General features: G+C 40.0%; 1 protein-coding gene across 1 annotated transcript in view; it reads left to right on the top strand.

Annotated features, from left to right (window-relative positions):
- Positions 1–18438, top strand: part of LOC139738242 (steroid hormone receptor ERR1-like) — a 48112-nt gene that overhangs the window by 10807 nt on the left and 18867 nt on the right. Inside the window, exon 2 of the mRNA XM_071648896.1 lies at positions 15602–15760. Within this exon, the coding sequence (XP_071504997.1) occupies positions 15686–15760 (75 nt within the window). The 5' untranslated portion in view covers positions 15602–15685. The remainder of the gene's footprint in view (positions 1–15601; positions 15761–18438) is intronic.

The raw sequence follows: 18438 nt of genomic DNA, 5'->3' as shown, positions 1-18438 counted from the left end.
ATGTGCTGCATCAAACAAAATTCAAAGTTAACCAAAAAAAGAGAGAAAAGAATAAAAAAAGATAGTAACTTGGACCTGATGTGATATTGGCTAGGAATAAGGGTTTGTCGATGGAAGTAAATACAAACTCTGATGAGACTTCTGTCAATTTAAGTGGATATAATTAGATGATCTATTTGTAATTCTAGCCCAAGTGAAAGTACATAATGTGCAGGAAAGGTAAAGATTTTCTGAAATTGAATAGAATAGGAGAGGAGAGGATGTGATGAGATGGTAGCTTCGAGTCCACTCCATAGCTGTAACGAGGGGACCATTTCATAAAGCCGATTGTCATTATTGCCAGCGACCCCAACCCGTACCGAGTCGGGGTCGCATGGCAGCCCTATGGCTATCGAAGAAACGCCTGATATGGCTTAGCATTTTGGTGACCAGAGACCAAAATACAGGGTTTTACACTGAAAATCATATGGCAGCCGTACTGTTAGATAAGATACTTACAATCAGAGCCGCCGAAATCAATTTACAATACGATCTGTTTTAAGAGCCCAGTGAAAGATTTTATCCGAGGTTTATAGTCTTTTCGCCCTTCATATCGTAGTACAACTTACACAGCGCATGCGCCAACAGCCTTGCTGTCGATCGGGTATGGATAAAACGTAGCACATATTATAATACACAATGTATGCGTGTGGAAAAAAAAACCAGGATGGCTTGCTGAGAACTGAAATGAATATTCATTTGCGCATGCGCAGATCATTTTATTTACGTGACATGTTCAAAATGGCGATTCGCATCTCGCGGAGATGGTCTCAAAGATGATGACGATTAATCTTGTTTTCGGAGGTAATGGTGAGTGATACATAGTTGCCTATAATATTTGTCACAAATGTACACACTAGTAGTTACGTTCATGTATGATGTACTGTATGCATGGTTGTTTTAATGTGTATGTACACAGGTTGACCAGATTAATGGAGAACATTCTATGTGATATAGATATAGTACATACAGGCTGACCAGATCAGTGGAGAATTTTCTAGGTGGTATACAATGTAACTATACAGTACATGCATGTAACAGGAAATATATCATAGCTCACTCAATCTAGAATGATTTCACCCTTTCCAGAAAGTTCTGGGATGTGCTTACATATTTGGCTGAGTGAGGCACTGTCCCTGTAGCCCAATGTGATTGGTAGTTATTCTTGGTAATGATGTTTTGTACATAGTTAGGCAGTGAGTCATCCAGGTTTCCTGGAACTTGGACTGGCTAGTAGGTTGGAGAGAGTTATAGAATGTGCTAGAAGGGGGTGAATGGATAGTATATAAGCCAGAGAAATTCTGCAGTAGGCAGAGTACCCAACACCTCTGCTCTGAGAGTTACGTCACTTCTGGCTCTGAAGCGACTTGTTATAGTCAGTCCTGTGTTACCTGCTGACCTGTTATGTTTGTGGAGATAAGGCCTGGGAGACATTTTGCCTGCAGATAATTAATTTGCCTACATTGGAGAGAGACTCCATTTTTATGTCAATGGACATTGCTACGGCAAAGCTGTGGTGGGCTGGATTCTTAGCTGGACATTATTATGTGAATCATCATTCAACGCCTCAACTGGACGTGGTCGTCACAACGTTTGGATTCTGCACGTTTCCCCGTGGACATATATCGTGGATTTTACCCCGGATCTATACCGTGGACTATCGTAACCTGCGCCTCTGGAGTTACGTCGGAGGAATCATTCATCGGTGCGTCAAGGATCATTCGTCTGTGCATCGAACATCGTATTTGGACACTTTCAAAGGATTATTTAATACGTGTAAGTGATTCCACTACCGATTTATAACCGCTTCTATTGATCATTGTTGTATTGATGTGACGCCGATTACCAGTCTGTACCCACAATATCACTGTTAATAAACCGACTGAACATCAGTTGATTGTTTCTTTTGTGCGATCATTCTCAGAGTGATTTTGGTCGTAACAAAATTGGGGGCTTGTGTCCGAGAAGTGAATTTAAAGCCAAAACTTAGAATTTGGAACGTTCCGGAATCCAGAATATTGGTACAGACAAAATACCAGTTGAGTTGATTGTTCAATTGTATACATGTATTGTGTGTAATACATTGTGACAATGTCAATCAGTACAATGGATGTTCAGGCATTTGTTCAGAGGACAGATTTGTCCCTCAAAGATTTGCAAAGGTTACGCAAATGTGATTTGACCGCTGTTGCACAGCATTTAAATGTGGATGTTCCACAAGGTGCTAGAAAGGCAGAGATTCTTGACTTAGTAGCTGGTCACATGGAGCTCAAAGAAGAAATTGACACTTCAGATCAAGCTCACATTTCAGATCAAACACGGCTTGAGCTAGCTAGATTGGAAATAGAGAAAGAGAAGATGAGATCGGAAAGAGAGCAAAAGGCTAGGGAAATGGAAATGCTGGAAAGGGAAAAACAAAGAGAAATGGAAATGAAGAAATTCGAAATGGAGCAGCAAATGAAATTGCGTGAGATGGAATTGACTCATGCACACGCTGTTGGAAATCGTGAAAGGGCTCCTTCTGATTTTGATTTGGCAAAGAACATTCGATTGGTGCCCAAGTTTGAAGAAAACAGAGTTGATGCATATTTTGTGTCATTTGAGAAGGTGGCTAACAGTTTGAACTGGCCACAGGAATTTTGGCCCTTGCTCCTTCAAAGTGTGTTTGTCGGCAAAGCAGCCGATGTGTACTCATCTCTCTCTGAAGAGCAATCACGTGACTATGCTACAGTCAAGAAAGCAGTGTTGAATGCCTATGAGTTGGTGCCAGAGGCATATAGACACAAGTTCAGAAATTCGTACCGCAAACCAGGCCAGACACATGTTGAGTTTGCTCGTGAAAAAGAAATGATGTTTGATAGGTGGTACAGATCCCTGAAAGTGGATCAGGACTTTGATAACCTACGTGAGGTTGTTCTCTTGGAAGAATTCAAAAAGAGTGTTGCTTTCAGTGTGAGGTCACATTTGGATGATCACAAAGTGACAAGTTTGCATAAAGCAGCCTTGATGGCTGATGAGTATGAGCTGACCCACAGAAATGACAACAGACCACCTTTCAGGAATTTCTCTGGAAATAAGAGAGACAAAAATCAGTCGAGCAATCCAAAGAATGCTGGTTCTGAAAAAGGCACGAGTTCTGAAACTTCATCGGCACCAAAGCCTCAATCTGACAAAGGGTCCAGTACAAGTGCAAATGTCATCAAATGTTTTCATTGTAATAAGACAGGGCATGTAAAGTCACAGTGTTGGAAGTTGCAAAACAAAACAAAGAAGGACTTGGGATTTGTTATGTCAAAAAGTGTCCTACCCGAAAACAGTGTCCCGTTCAGTGAAACACAGGCCATTGAAAGTCAATCTCCCAAATTCAAAGATAGGATGAAGCAGGTGGATGAGAGCTATCATAGCTTTTTGTTTGATGGTGAGGTGACCCCATGTACTTCTGGTGAGGCAGGTAAGCCAGTGGTCATCCTGCGGGATACGGGGGCCTCTCAGTCATTGATGGTGGATGGTGGTATGACTTTTCCACCAGATAGTGCAGTGAATGCAAAAGTCTTGATTCAGACTGTTGATGGCAGTTATATGTCAGTGCCACTGTATAGAGTGGATTTGAAGTGTGACCTAGTTTCTGGTCCTGTTACTGTTGGAGTTGTTCCTGAGTTGCCCATGGCAGGCATTGACTTCTTGTTGGGGAATGACTTGGCTGGGGACAAGGTGGTTGCGTCTCCAGTTGTTTCGGAGAAACCAGTGGTGGTTGCTGAAACTGAGCAGTTGCAGGAGGAATTTCCTGGGATTTTCCCAGATTGTGTTGTGACTAGGTCTCAGGCTCGTAGAGCTGTTCAAGATGATGCGGATTCTGTTGATGTGGAGGAGAATTCCGGTGTTTGGTTGGCAGAAACCTTTTTCAAGGATTTGAATGATGGGGTTGCTGTATTAGGCTCCGAGGCTAACAGCGATGGGCTGTTTAGCAAGTCTTCCTTGGTTGAAGCACAGCAGGCAGACTCTGAGTTGAAAGGCTTGTCTCAGACGGCGTGTTCTGAGGCTGAGGCTGAAAAGGTCCCTGAGTGCTATTATGTCAAAGATGGCATTTTGATGAGGAAGTGGAGACCTCCCCATAGGCCAGCTGATGAGGATTGGACGGTGGTCCGTCAAGTTGTTGTCCCTCCCTGTTACCGCGGTGAGATCTTGAGGATTGCTCACGAGTTACCTGTTGGCGGCCATTTAGGCGTCAGAAAGACAAAGGATCGGATCATGAGGCATTTCTATTGGCCGGGGTTGAATGTGGATGTGGCTGAGTTTTGCAAGACTTGTCACACATGTCAGGTGGCTGGTAAACCACAGCATTCGGTGAAGCCAGCGCCATTGATTCCGATACCTGCGTTTGAAGAACCATTCAGTCGGGTTCTAGTTGACTGTGTTGGACCTTTGCCTAGGACTAGGTCGGGTCACAAGTACCTCTTGACAATTATGGATATGTCTACACGGTTTCCAGAGGCTATCCCCTTGAGAAATATCACTGCTAAGACTGTGGTAGATGCTCTAGTGCAGTTTTTCACTAGGTATGGGTTGCCCAAGGAAGTGCAGTCTGACCAAGGGTCAAATTTCATGTCAGGCATATTTCAAGAGGTGATGTATCGTTTGGGTGTGAAGCAGCTGAAGTCATCAGCTTATCATCCCCAGTCCCAAGGTGCGTTGGAGCGCTACCACCAGACCCTAAAGACAATGATTAGGGCGTTCTGTGAGGAGTATCCCGAGGATTGGGATAAGGGCATCCCTTTCCTGCTGTTTGCAACGAGGGACTCCCCAAATGAGTCGACGGGTTTCAGCCCATTTGAATTGGTGTACGGTCATGAAGTCAGGGGCCCACTGAAGCTCATCAAAGAGAAATTCATGACAGAGGATGATGAGGTCCACCTACTTGACTACGTGTCAAAGTTTCGTGAAAGGCTTTCAAAGGCTTGTGAGGTAGCTAGGGAACACTTGAAAGTGTCACAAGACTCTATGAAGAGAAAGGCAGATAAAAATGCCAAAGCACGAACTTTCAACCCAGGTGAGAAAGTTCTTGTACTGCTGCCCATACAAGGTGAACCACTGAAAGCCAAGTTCAGTGGCCCATACTGTGTCAAAAAGAAACTCAGTGATGTGAACTATGTGATCAGTACGCCAGACAGAGGCATTGATCAAAGAATGTGTCATGTCAATGTGCTGAAAGAGTGCTATGACAGAAAGTCAGTTGGTGTGACATAGATAGTGGATAGCACAGTAGAAGTTAAGGGTGAAAAGTTTTCACCGGCATATCACTTACAGTGTATGTGTTTAGCATATCCATTAATGTATGCAAAACAGTTTGACATGATTGTATAAGCTCTGAGAATACAAGCAATATCATTGTACATGGTATCCATGAAAAGAGAACATGGAATTAATACAGCTATCCAAAAGGCATGTGATAGTATGTGATTATTGTAGCTTAACTTGGATTTTACCTCACATTCATTGTAAATAATAATGAGAAATTGTGAAGGTAAAAGAAACCCTTGCTACAGCAAGGCTTTCTTTTTCCCATGGGGGATGGTGTCACAAATGTACACACTAGTAGTTACGTTCATGTATGATGTACTGTATGCATGGTTGTTTTAATGTGTATGTACACAGGTTGACCAGATTAATGGAGAACATTCTATGTGATATAGATATAGTACATACAGGCTGACCAGATCAGTGGAGAATTTTCTAGGTGGTATACAATGTAACTATACAGTACATGCATGTAACAGGAAATATATCATAGCTCACTCAATCTAGAATGATTTCACCCTTTCCAGAAAGTTCTGGGATGTGCTTACATATTTGGCTGAGTGAGGCACTGTCCCTGTAGCCCAATGTGATTGGTAGTTATTCTTGGTAATGATGTTTTGTACATAGTTAGGCAGTGAGTCATCCAGGTTTCCTGGAACTTGGACTGGCTAGTAGGTTGGAGAGAGTTATAGAATGTGCTAGAAGGGGGTGAATGGATAGTATATAAGCCAGAGAAATTCTGCAGTAGGCAGAGTACCCAACACCTCTGCTCTGAGAGTTACGTCACTTCTGGCTCTGAAGCGACTTGTTATAGTCAGTCCTGTGTTACCTGCTGACCTGTTATGTTTGTGGAGATAAGGCCTGGGAGACATTTTGCCTGCAGATAATTAATTTGCCTACATTGGAGAGAGACTCCATTTTTATGTCAATGGACATTGCTACGGCAAAGCTGTGGTGGGCTGGATTCTTAGCTGGACATTATTATGTGAATCATCATTCAACGCCTCAACTGGACGTGGTCGTCACAACGTTTGGATTCTGCACGTTTCCCCGTGGACATATATCGTGGATTTTACCCCGGATCTATACCGTGGACTATCGTAACCTGCGCCTCTGGAGTTACGTCGGAGGAATCATTCATCGGTGCGTCAAGGATCATTCGTCTGTGCATCGAACATCGTATTTGGACACTTTCAAAGGATTATTTAATACGTGTAAGTGATTCCACTACCGATTTATAACCGCTTCTATTGATCATTGTTGTATTGATGTGACGCCGATTACCAGTCTGTACCCACAATATCACTGTTAATAAACCGACTGAACATCAGTTGATTGTTTCTTTTGTGCGATCATTCTCAGAGTGATTTTGGTCGTAACATATTCAACAATATGGCATTACAACATGTGGCTTTTCGTTGTGAATCCAAGTGTCGTTTTGAACGATGAGTTGTTTACTGAATTGCAAGCATTGCAGTGCACTTGATTACTTCACTAAATTGCATACAAGTCTTCGGGGCGCTGTTACTGGTTACAGCGCCCGCGCTGGGGTTACCAAAGTTGCAACTTAAAGTACATTTCCACACCATTTTTAAGTCTTGAAAGTAAAGTTGACCTTATTGGAGTAGAAGCTCGAGCATCAAATTCCAAAACGAGATCCACAAGTTGAAAGCTGCGTGAAATGTGAAACATTCTTTAATTTGTGTCACGCATAGCAAATGAAGCTCAGATGAAAATGAAGTTAATTAAAGAGGACCTGTGCTTCTAATAGCTGTGCCTCTGCTGGTATACCAGTATCTACCAGCATATCCTACCCATCTGGAGGATTTCTGTTTGAGAACATGATACACCCCTCCTCATCTGTGTAGTGTGTTGAACCGCAACTCGAAGACATAGAAGATGTTTGGGTTTTGTGGAAGAAGGTAATCCTGGTGAGTCTTTATGACAAGATTAATATCTTTCACACATTCCATTTTTTTTTTTTTTTTGCGAGAAGGGAATTATACAACTGAGCACCATTGCGACAAGTGTTGCTATCATAGCAATTCTCTATAAAATGGAGCCTAGATTTGTTGAAATGTTACAAATCCTTCTTGGTTTGTGGTTACTTTTAGTGAGGATGTTTTTATCCTTTTGGCTAAACGTACAGTCAAGTAAAAGCTGTTCAGCTACCCTAAAAGCGGCAATTTTTGCACAAGTAATTTTTCGGACGTGGAAGGGAAAGATGAGTTTTGTGCATTTTTTATTTGATTGAATCAAAATATGAAATACACTGTAGCATTACTTGTAAAAGGAACACAATTTGTGCTTTCATTTTCGCGCTTGTTTCATGTCTCACAAATTGAGCGAAAATATCCACTTTTACAGTATGTTACACTGTAAATGACAGAACTTTGTCAAAACTAAAGGATTAGATCTTTCATTTTCTGTTACAAGTATGAATACAATTGTATGTACGTTGTATGTGGCCTCCTTACCCCCTCCTACCAGCACGACTGCCACCATTCTTGAATTCTCATTTTTTTTTTTTTTGTGGTACATACATGTAGCTCCTACGCAGTCTCGCCCCCCCCCCCAACTACCATCATTCTTGAATTCTCATTTTATGTGTTGTACTGGGGTTCATACATGTTAATGTATGCACTCCACCCCCCCCCTCCCCCCACCACAACTACCACCATTCTTGAATTTTAATTTTATGTTGTATAAGTTGGTCCTACATGTATGTGGTCTCTCCCCCCCCCCCCCCCCCAGCCACCTAGTACCACCATTCATGAATTCTCATTTTATGTTGTACCTCCATACATGTATGCGATCTCCCCCCCCCCCCTCCCACCATGACTACCACCATTCTTGAATTCTCAGAACTTTGTTCAATGAGCAAGTGATTCTTAATGCTTTGCACTCTCAAGATTGTAATGTAAGTTTGTGCCTGAAAAGAATGTGCACTCATGAGGTGTCATCACTATCAGTCCCAGAGGTCATACAAACTTTCACCAAGGAGGTACCACCTCCTTGTTTTCACTAGCTATCCTTTTCCATTGTACTGGCAGTGAACGCAGTAGCCTAACAGAGTTTACGTATGGGTACTGCACATTACTGTTTCTTGACACATTGGATGTAATGATATAGTATTCCTCTGTTTTCTATCCATTGTAATTGTAGAATGTAAGAGCATTTGATACACAGTTATTACAGCAGCTTCCTTGCTTTAGGAGACCTTTTATGTTTTCCAAGTCGTTCAGCTGTAGGCAAACATAGGCCCTACATTCTAAGTGAATGGGCTGCCAACTTGTAGCCTTGGTGTGCAGTGGAGGAAGGAGTGAAATGAGGATTTAGCGGTATCTAGAAGACAAAAACTGAGTTTCAAAGGGTCTCAGTCCTGATGGGCGTTATGCAGCATTGGGGGAATGTGCATGCATTCTTATATCACATATCCAAGGTACACAGTACTGAGGTGTGTAGTGTACATGTGTCACACTCTAGAACTGTTAGTATGAGTATTTAATTTTGGTGCAATAGGCCTACAAAGTATTGTGTCATTAGCAAGAATTTGTATGAGTTCTTCTTGGAGAATATGCATTTTGTGCCTTCGCAATGCTTGCTATGATTTTTTTCCCCCTGCAACAATGTGTAATGAAGTTTAGCAGTTAATGACTTTTAACCTTGTTAAAGGGACACAGTCCTCACGAAATTTAAAAAAATATGTTGTTGTTGGTACCTCCAATGAACTACTCTCACCAAAAACAAACTTTAAAATCACCAAATAAGCTCGTACATTTTGGTTGAAAAAGTGTGACTCTGCATGGTGAATATGCTAATGAGCAAGTCTTGGCGGAGAGTCATACGTCGTCGATGCACAACTCTTCCCAGCCGTGTTCTGCTCGTTATCCGTACGCTCCCTAGTTTACCCGGATGCATGAAGACGTCGGTGGCTACTCCGACTCGTATTTGACATTGTTTCAACGTTGTGTGTTTGTGTGTGTGTGTATGTATTGTGTATTATATTCGCACGTGTGGACGGTACAACTAGATGATAGATCTACGGTAGATACGCGTACGCACCCCGTACGCGGTTTGCCCTTCGCACTTTTCCAGTCTCAAGCGCAGCTGCAGCCCTACCTGTCGCCGCTCATGCATGTTCTATAGTACGTACAGAGTGTACATATTTGAAGGTAGAAACGATTCTACACAGGCCTGCTAGTACACTACAGGGGCGACCGCATTCAGCGTCGTCTGGTCAGGCTATCTTACATCAGTAGTTTTGCTCGAATCGTGCAGAAAATTTCCCAGGAAAATCCTTTTTTTCCGTCCCAGACCAACAAAAGTATCGTGAAAGGTGAGCTGTATGGCTGGGAAATATCGGTACAACGATGCCGAACATAAGAAACTTAGGGCCTACAAAATCTCGAAATCGTGTTGTGACCTACCTGTGCGTGGACAATTTGTGAAGCGATGTTTTTACGTGGACCGGCAGGCTGTGGCCCTCGGTTATAAACCGAGAAAACTCCTGAAACCAGATGCAATCCTGACCATTTGCTCACATGAGTTATAAAACAGAAATACCTCGAGCATCGAATTCGAAGAGAACCGAGGGAAAAAAAAGCGTAGAGAGGTAAGGAAAGTGGCTAGCTATGTTTAATTTACCGTGGGCCTGCAGCCGGGGTTGGACTGTGCACAGTACAGTGCCACTGAGCTAGCTGCTGCCAGTGCCGACTGGACATGCACGGCAAAGTGGAGCGAAATCATATCCCTACGACCCCCTGTGTTTACCCTTCCCGGCTCACGTCATATTTTTTTTTTCGAGGAAAGGCGATTATCTGACTACTTACAGAAATATTGAGATACAAACAATATTTTCTTTGAAGAATTCGACTCTCTCATGCACAGGTTATCTTCGGTTTGAATGCCAAAATCGACTGGACGGAGTCGAGTGTACTGTGTATGTATACACTGGTATGGTAAGGATTTGCGCGCGAGAGTGGTTTCTACGCTAAGAAGTATGCAACACGGACGGAAGCTAGAAAACGACCGTGCCTATTTGATGTCAAGTTCATGGTATATTTGGTTTGAAAATACATATAAATTTATGTTTACAATATTAATTTTTCGTAAATTATATATATCTAAGCTTGAAATATTTTGTTTGAAATTATAAAACCACAAACTTTCACATTATATGATAAAATTGCAACTAATCATTTGAACACTTAAATTGGTTTTTAGAGGCACGGCTGTCAACTTGGTGAGTAGGGCATGCACTACGTAGCATCTTTTTGCCGGCTCTTTCACGATCGCTTGCAGGAATTATTTTTCAAAAATCGCGTACGGAGACAATTTTTGATGTCCAAGCGTATAAATTGGTGAAAGTGTATATTTTTTACTCTTCTTAATTATCAGTACAGGGAAAATCTCAGGACTGCTTCCCTTTAAAGAGGGGCCATGTTGACTTGTGTTAAAACCATATTGTTTAAATCAACTCGATTGCAGTCCATTATACAGTATAGGAAATAAGACAACAGAGACTCCAACTCTCCCGTTTTCGATGGGAGATCTCCCGCCGAAAGTCCATTCTTGCAAAATCTCCCGTTCTCCCGCTTGAGATTTGATTTCTCCCGCCCTGGCTCTGTGTCTCCCGGTGGAAAGGAGTTCTTACTTATATTGCTATGGTATGTTGAAAAAATAAGCCTTAGATAGCACCAGAGAACATCTAGAACCCTAGGAATTTTGCGCTTCACACACATCAACTTGGAGTCTCCAGTTTGCTAGGGGTTTTGGGCGGGAGAATCTCCAGATCAGAAGGTGATTGGGGTTGGAGTCTCTGAGACAACACTTTTCACGTATCCGAACTGTGTACCTTTGTGTTATCTCCCTGCCCCTACTTCTGTGTTCTTACACAATGTCAGAAAGCGTGTACTCCCATTCACTCTCAAAATAACTGCTCAATTTCATGATTTCATTCAGAATCAGCAAATGGTATCTAATCCAGGGTGATGTGAAAATAAATAAAAACTCCAAACGTGACTTTGTCATCTAGGAGATTGTCAGGTGTTGCATTTTCATAAATTTATTTCTTGTTCAAATGTGGGGCATGAAACCTTATTGACTCTGCATCTTGATACATGTTAAATTTCTACAGTTTACAGAGAGAAGTATTGGTTTCTTCCAGTTTATCTGCCAGGGATGATAGTTTGATGTACACTGTGTAGTTGAGGTCAAAGTACACAAATCACTAACCCAGGAAGTGTGGGTGGAGTTAGAAAAAACACTACCATAGATGCTCCTGTTAGAATTTTTCATCATGCATTGGGCCTGTGAGATTACCAACAGTGTGGTATCTGGTATGCATGTTTTTGTTTTAATTTTGTTTTTGTTTTTTTAATGCCAGTTTCATTCTATTGTGATTTTTATTGCTTGAATTAGATTTTCATCTTTTTGTTGTCATCTTGATCACATAAATTTGTATTTGGACATGTTTTATGTCAAAAATTTGTAAGACATACCTAGGGGGCATTTCATGAAGCGTTTTGTCAGATATTTCGTCTGACAAAATGTTAAAAGCTACTGAAATCCTTGCATCTGATTGGTTGAGAGCAAATTTGTCCGACAAGTTGTCGGACAAAAATGCTTCATGAAATGCCCCCCTAATCTGAAGAAAGACAAATAGATACACACATTTAGTGAAGTAGATAGAATGACAGAAATGTGAAGGTCTGAGCAAATTGGATTAAAGATAGGAAAAATGATGACTGAACTAAAACATGTCTGGCAGAAAGAAATGATACATTATAGAAAAGGATTTGTTCATCTCTTTGGATATCAAAAAATGCAGTTCTAAATAAGCATCTTCCAGTCATCTTGCAGTGATATTGTATGAAGCCTGTTCCATGTGGACCACCTCTTTCTCTTTCTGTCTGTATGTTTGTCTGTCTGTTGTCTGTGTGTAATCTCTCTCTCTCTCTCTCTCTCTCTCTGTCTCTCTGTTAATGCTTTGAAATGTTGCAATGCTGTGCTCAAGAGGGCTATGACCATGAAGGTGCCATTTATAAAAGATAAAATGTTAAACACTTTCACATGATTGAAAGGGAATTTTGCAAAATGAAGGTGCATGGGCCCAAAGGAACATATCCATAGGCCAAAATTTCAGGGAATTTCAGTGAGGAATTCCCTGACTGAATGTGATTTCATGAAAGGGATAGTACAGTATTGGGGGAGATGAGGATTGGGCTTTTAACCTTTTGCGAGATACCAAGAAAACACTTAAGAAATAGTACAGAGCATACCATTCTAAGAGGAATTCAAAGTTTATGTGATAAAAATCGGGTTTGGAATGACTGAAACATCCAAAAACAAAGTAAAACAAAGCGATCGTAAAAAAGTGTGGGTCCCACACTTTATTACAATCGCTCCGTTTTGGATATCTCAGCCATTTCTGAACCAATTTTCATCAAAGAAACGTTGAATTCCTCATGGAATTACATGCTCTTCCATATTTCATAAGAGGTTTCTCATTATCTCTCCAAAAAAATGTTAGAAACCTGAAATTAGGTCTCAACCAAAACTATACGATCCCTTTAAGCTCAGGTGGGATAAAATTTGACAGTTTTGTGTAACATTTTGCAAATAACAGGATTTGTAAGAATGCGGCTAATTTTGTTGCTGCTTTCACTAGATCCACATTTCTCTTTGGGTTTTGGTTTTCTTTAACCAATGCTCAGTTCTCAGACAAGTGGATCATTTTTCTACTATCCTATCGATATCTATACTACCATACAGAGAAAGTTTTTATGAATGACAAGGCAATGTAATTATAGAGTGCAAGTTACCTGTGTGTGATGCATCACACTAGAACCATGCACACATGACCTGCTGTACATACTGGTAGCTGAAGAAAAAGGAAAGCCAATACATGGATGGCCATGAAAACATGAGTGTCATAGACCGATGATTTATGCTGTACATTGGCAGTCATCCAGTACAACTATGTTTGCATAATACACATCCAATTTAATCATCCGATTGCACTTCTTTATAGTACAGGGTATGTTGTCATGTTTTGTTTCATTTATTTCTTGGGGGATGGGGCAAGGGAGAGAAGGTATTGATGGGGTTAAAGGACACTTGGGAAGCTGTAAAAACACTCTTGGTTTTTTTTTTTTTCAGAAATACAGATACAGATGCTTGGATCTCTTACAAAACATGTAATGATTACGATCTGCAATGTATCACTGCTTAATTTAAAGGTGTAATTATGCTCATGCTCAGACTTGTGTATTCATGTATATTTCTTGCTATTCATTTTTTCTTTGTTGTAGTTGTTTTTTGTGACCTTGGTACTGTATTTGCTAAGTATTATCTGGTGAAGTAGGAACAGGAAGTACTCTCATTAAGAAAAAATGGGCGAGAGGAGAGGGTTTAAAGAGCAGATTTTTTTGAATTATTATTATTTTTTAACAGTCAGGGTATCCGACTGTACTTGTGTGTATGGGTAACTTTTTGTAAACTGACCCATGCTTTTCCACAGTGTTTACTCATAGAGCGTTCTCTGCCCTCTGACTTGCAGTCATGATAGTGTGCTAGAGTATTTATATGATCTGAAGTCATGGATCATAAATCTGTCTAGAAAAATATTATGACACCACAAAGGATGATTGTTTAGGAAAAAATGGAAAGAATTCTAAAAACATGGTACTTGTACGTGTATTGTTGTTATAACTTCATATTGAGTACACCGTAACTAGAGCATGGCAACAGTGAGCATGTTTATGCAAACTTGTACTTGTATGTTTTCTCTTTTAAGTTTATTTCACTTACATTACATACAATGTACGGTAGTACTGTGACCCAATAGCTGGGATAGATATGCTGTGCCTATGGTTTCATATACACATAAATGTACTGGAAACAGTTGGCATTGATCAATCTTTGTATACTTTGATGACTACCAGTAATGTGCTGGTACATGTACACTCAGACCCAGAAGTCAGTAGTGTGTAGTGGAATGTACCAAGTCTCATCAGTCATGAGCCTAGCAGGCAGATGGACAGTTCTGGCAGTGCAGTGTTGCCTTCTGTTAGTGCAAATCATGGTAACTGATCTATTTGTAGACCCAGTGATCTGATGGGAACATAGGAATGACTTTCTTTTCTCTTCCCCCTTTTTTTTATACTAGATCATTCAGGCTTTGTTATGTTATGATGTAGAATATGAAAAATGCATTTTTGCAAGAATGTTTTGAGAGCACATCTGTTCTCCAGACATTTTCATTTGTATTTTTAGATGATTATTTGACCAGTGTTGGTCTTTTATCTTGTTCTTTATTGAAGCATACCACACCTGTATTCTCAACAATTATACAGTAATCTAATTGAAAGGATTAGATAGGAAAACATTCAGTGTTGGTGATTTGAATTAGAAATGTTTGTGCCAAGATTGAACTTCAAGCATACATTAGGGGATACAAATACATACCATGCAAAAACATTGTTGGATATCTTTTCTCTGAGATTTTGTCTATTTTCAATAGAATGTCTTGAAGTATGGTTGAAATGCATGCTTTGAACAGCTCATTGTTACACAATCTCACATTGACACATTTATGATGTTTTTTAAAGGATCATAAATCGTAGTATTGGTACTGTAATATGCACGTAAGAAAAATATTACGTAGATCCACTTCGCTAACTGTGCATATTGTATGTATTATCAGTTTGTTCAGGAATTGACGAACTTCACAAGCGATTCAATTGCTGCACAGTACCGTGTTGTCGTAAAATGCCACTTTTAATCAATGAAGATTGAATGTAGTATACTGTGGAATCTGATGTAACAATGTATGTAAGCTATTTTCGGGAGAAAATGGAAGAAATCAAATCATTGGAAAACTTTTTCCATTTGTTTGGAAAAATGCCTCACACAAAGTGTTCTATGCTGAGATGCAAATCGGGCAGTCTTCAATAGATGTTGTGCCTTAAGATGGGAAACAAAACTTACAGTAAAGCATAGCTGTAGCATGTTTGCAGGCATGAACATTGAAGTTCAGATTGTCTAATTGTTCCTAAGATAATGCCAAGTTCTATTTGAGCCGTGACTTTGTTCCATGATGCATTTGGGTAATTGAACTGAACATGGTGTAAAGCAATGGTTCTGTCATTAATTCTGATTGTGAAAGTAAGAAGTTCAAAAAGAAATCAAAGTGATTGAAGGATAGTTAAGACATGATATAAAGTTTCATGCAAAGTTTTGCTCATGTGGATTTTTGTTTCAGGATGCCAAGATAACTGCTAGTGTGACAGCATTATTGACCCTTGACCTTTCTCCCTTGGGATGTCACTAATGGGACCATGTAGGCATGGCTTCTTCCTCTGACGAAGGAGAGTCTTCAACACCATCCTCCCCAAACTACACCCAGCTCTCTGGATACCAGGTATGTGTGCTGGTGGCTTAGTTTCCACTTTAGCTGATGTGGCAAATTTCTATTTCTTTCTTGGTGTGTTACATTTTTTTTTTGACAATGTCATCATCTCAAATCACATATTAACCAATGAAACCAAACCTGACAAATGTAGACATTTCCACATGTTGGCTTAAGAAATGAGAAAGAAATAGAAATGAGAGAGAGAGAGAGAGAGAAATACGGTCACATGGTCTTCATTGCATCCAGTTAATTAGAATTTTGTAGTTCATGTCATTGTTTTTGTAACATTAATGCTGTCTGCATTCTTTTTAGAAAGTGGACCTTATTGAATGAATTGATCCAGGCATTTTAAATGTGGTATGGTGATTAAATCATATACTGTATACGCTGAATATTTCGCAAGGTTTTTATTTTCGCGAATTTCGAGAGTCGAGTACTATTCATGAAATTAAAGACACGCGAAAATAATGACTCTGATCCCGATATGAATGTGACGCACATGTACATTTCTCCATTCAGTACAGTACTCCATGATCGCGAATTTAACCACTCGCGAAATTGTCGGGAAGTTCCAATTCGCGAAAATTTAGACTCGCTAAATATATGGCATATACAGTAGTCCAAGAGTAGTTCTGATCTAAATCCATGGCAGGGATTGCACTGTATGCTTTCTGGGGAAGAGGAGTGATTTAGAATAATTTTCCTGGAATTTGTGTTATTTTGAAAAGAGGTTGCCACTGCATGTGTGCCCTCTTCAGCTTTGCATTCATGAATCACTTTGGCTTTACTGCCTCCTGGACAGCTGTGTGGACTTGCATGTGCTTTTGTATGTAATACGCAGGCAGACTTTGCCCTCTTTCTCCTTTCAAGGAACTCTAAAGATACGGGGCAAACTGAAGGGACCCTTATTTGGCTCTTTCCTCATCCTCATGAATGTCACCTCTATCTCCTCTGTCATCAAACTTTGACCCAGTACCAAGGGCTGAAACAGCCAAGTTGTGCACACATTTTCTTTGGAGCACATTTTTATTTTTTGCCAAATGCAATTTGAGGTGCTCACTAGATTGGATCTTAGGTCCTGCCCTGATCTATCAATGTCGGTGTGTGACCCATGCAGTGTGGAGTATCTGCCTGGTTAATCATGTACCTGGTACGCTGAATGCTGCTGAAGCAGTTTCAGACATGTTGAGGGATTACATCGCACTTCATGGCTATTTCAAAGCCCGAGAGTTGTGATGGAAACCAGTAGTGTGTTTTGAATACCTGGTTGGCGTGGAACTAAAGCATGAAGCACCTGGTGGTGAGCGTTTGTTTCATAATATCCTATTTTCATCTTGTGACAGCGTCATGTATTGCTTGTTGACTCAATCATTTCTCAGTTTAGAACACCAATAAAAATATGTCTTCTAGTTTTCTTCTAGTTCATTACCAGAACAGAAATGCTGCCTCTTTTGAGTGGGCAAACATATAAAATAAATATCATACTTTGACTAAGTTTTGCCTCATGCGACAGGCAAGGGTTGACATGCGTTAGTGTGGACGCACTCTGTGATAGACTCCATCCAATCTTAATTAATGCTAATAAATTGCAACTGCAAATAACCTAAATTGAAGTGACGATAAGGCTTGGAGATTCAAAAAGGCAACTTTTGTTCTTCATAGATTCAATTAAATGAACACGAAAAGAAAACTCAGCATGCACTGTGTTGCACATAAAGCTTCGGGTATTACCAGGAGCACCATGAGGAATTTAGTCATGTGTTGGTCTGTTGGTCTCAGCTGACCTGTCTTTACATGCTTTAATGTTGTCTATTGGAACTTGGACTTAAAGAGGATATCCACCCCCAAAATAGATAAATTCCAAAAGAAAGAGAAAAAATCCCTACAACGTTCCAAAAATGACAAAAATCGGATGAGAAAAGGAAAGATATGGCATTTTGAAATTTCACATTTTTTGGAAAACATTTCTCGACCAGTCCTTATGAATATTCAAATGAGCGAGTTGATGATGTCATGCCCTCACCATTTTTCATGTATGTCATGCATGAAATTCAGAAAAAAAAATATTTTTAGCTAATACAGATAAAGCATATTCCCATACCAAAATAAAGCAGCTTTAACATTTGTCCTTTTTTATTTTGGGTGGTTTAAGGCAAGTTTTATATTTATACAGCTGAAATATAAGATTTTTGTCATTTCTGTATATGAAATGAATAAGAAATTGTGAGAGCATGACATCATTAACTTGCTGATCTGAATATTCACAACAACAGGTTAAGAAGTGTTTTCAGAAAAAAAAAGAGATTTCAAAATGTAATACTTTATTTTTTATGCAGTTTTAATCATTTTTTTTCCCACTGTTCTGCAGGAAGTTTTTTTTTTGTTTCTCTCTTTTCTATGAAATTGATACAGTTTTGGAGTGGATTTCTTCTTTAAGACACTAGTGTGACTCAACTTCTCAGAATGGCGCAAAACCAATAAAGATATGGTATCCATGCTTGTTTAGATGTGCCATAGGCTTTTATGCTCAAACCCCAAGGACATCCTGTAGGATGAAACACACCAGCATGCATCACTGTTATGACTACACTGTATGGTGTGCACTGAATGATGCAGGGACTGACATTGTATGGTTTCTTTTATTGTTGTAAATATTATTTGTGGATCTTTATTTATTTATCCAAAAA

This window comes from Diadema antillarum, unplaced genomic scaffold (assembly GCF_040938485.1).
Source record: "Diadema antillarum isolate AM-2024a unplaced genomic scaffold, OU_Dant_1.0 seq00000731_RagTag, whole genome shotgun sequence".
Taxonomy (NCBI): domain Eukaryota; kingdom Metazoa; phylum Echinodermata; class Echinoidea; order Diadematoida; family Diadematidae; genus Diadema; species Diadema antillarum.
This window is presented reverse-complemented; position numbering and strand designations above follow the sequence as displayed.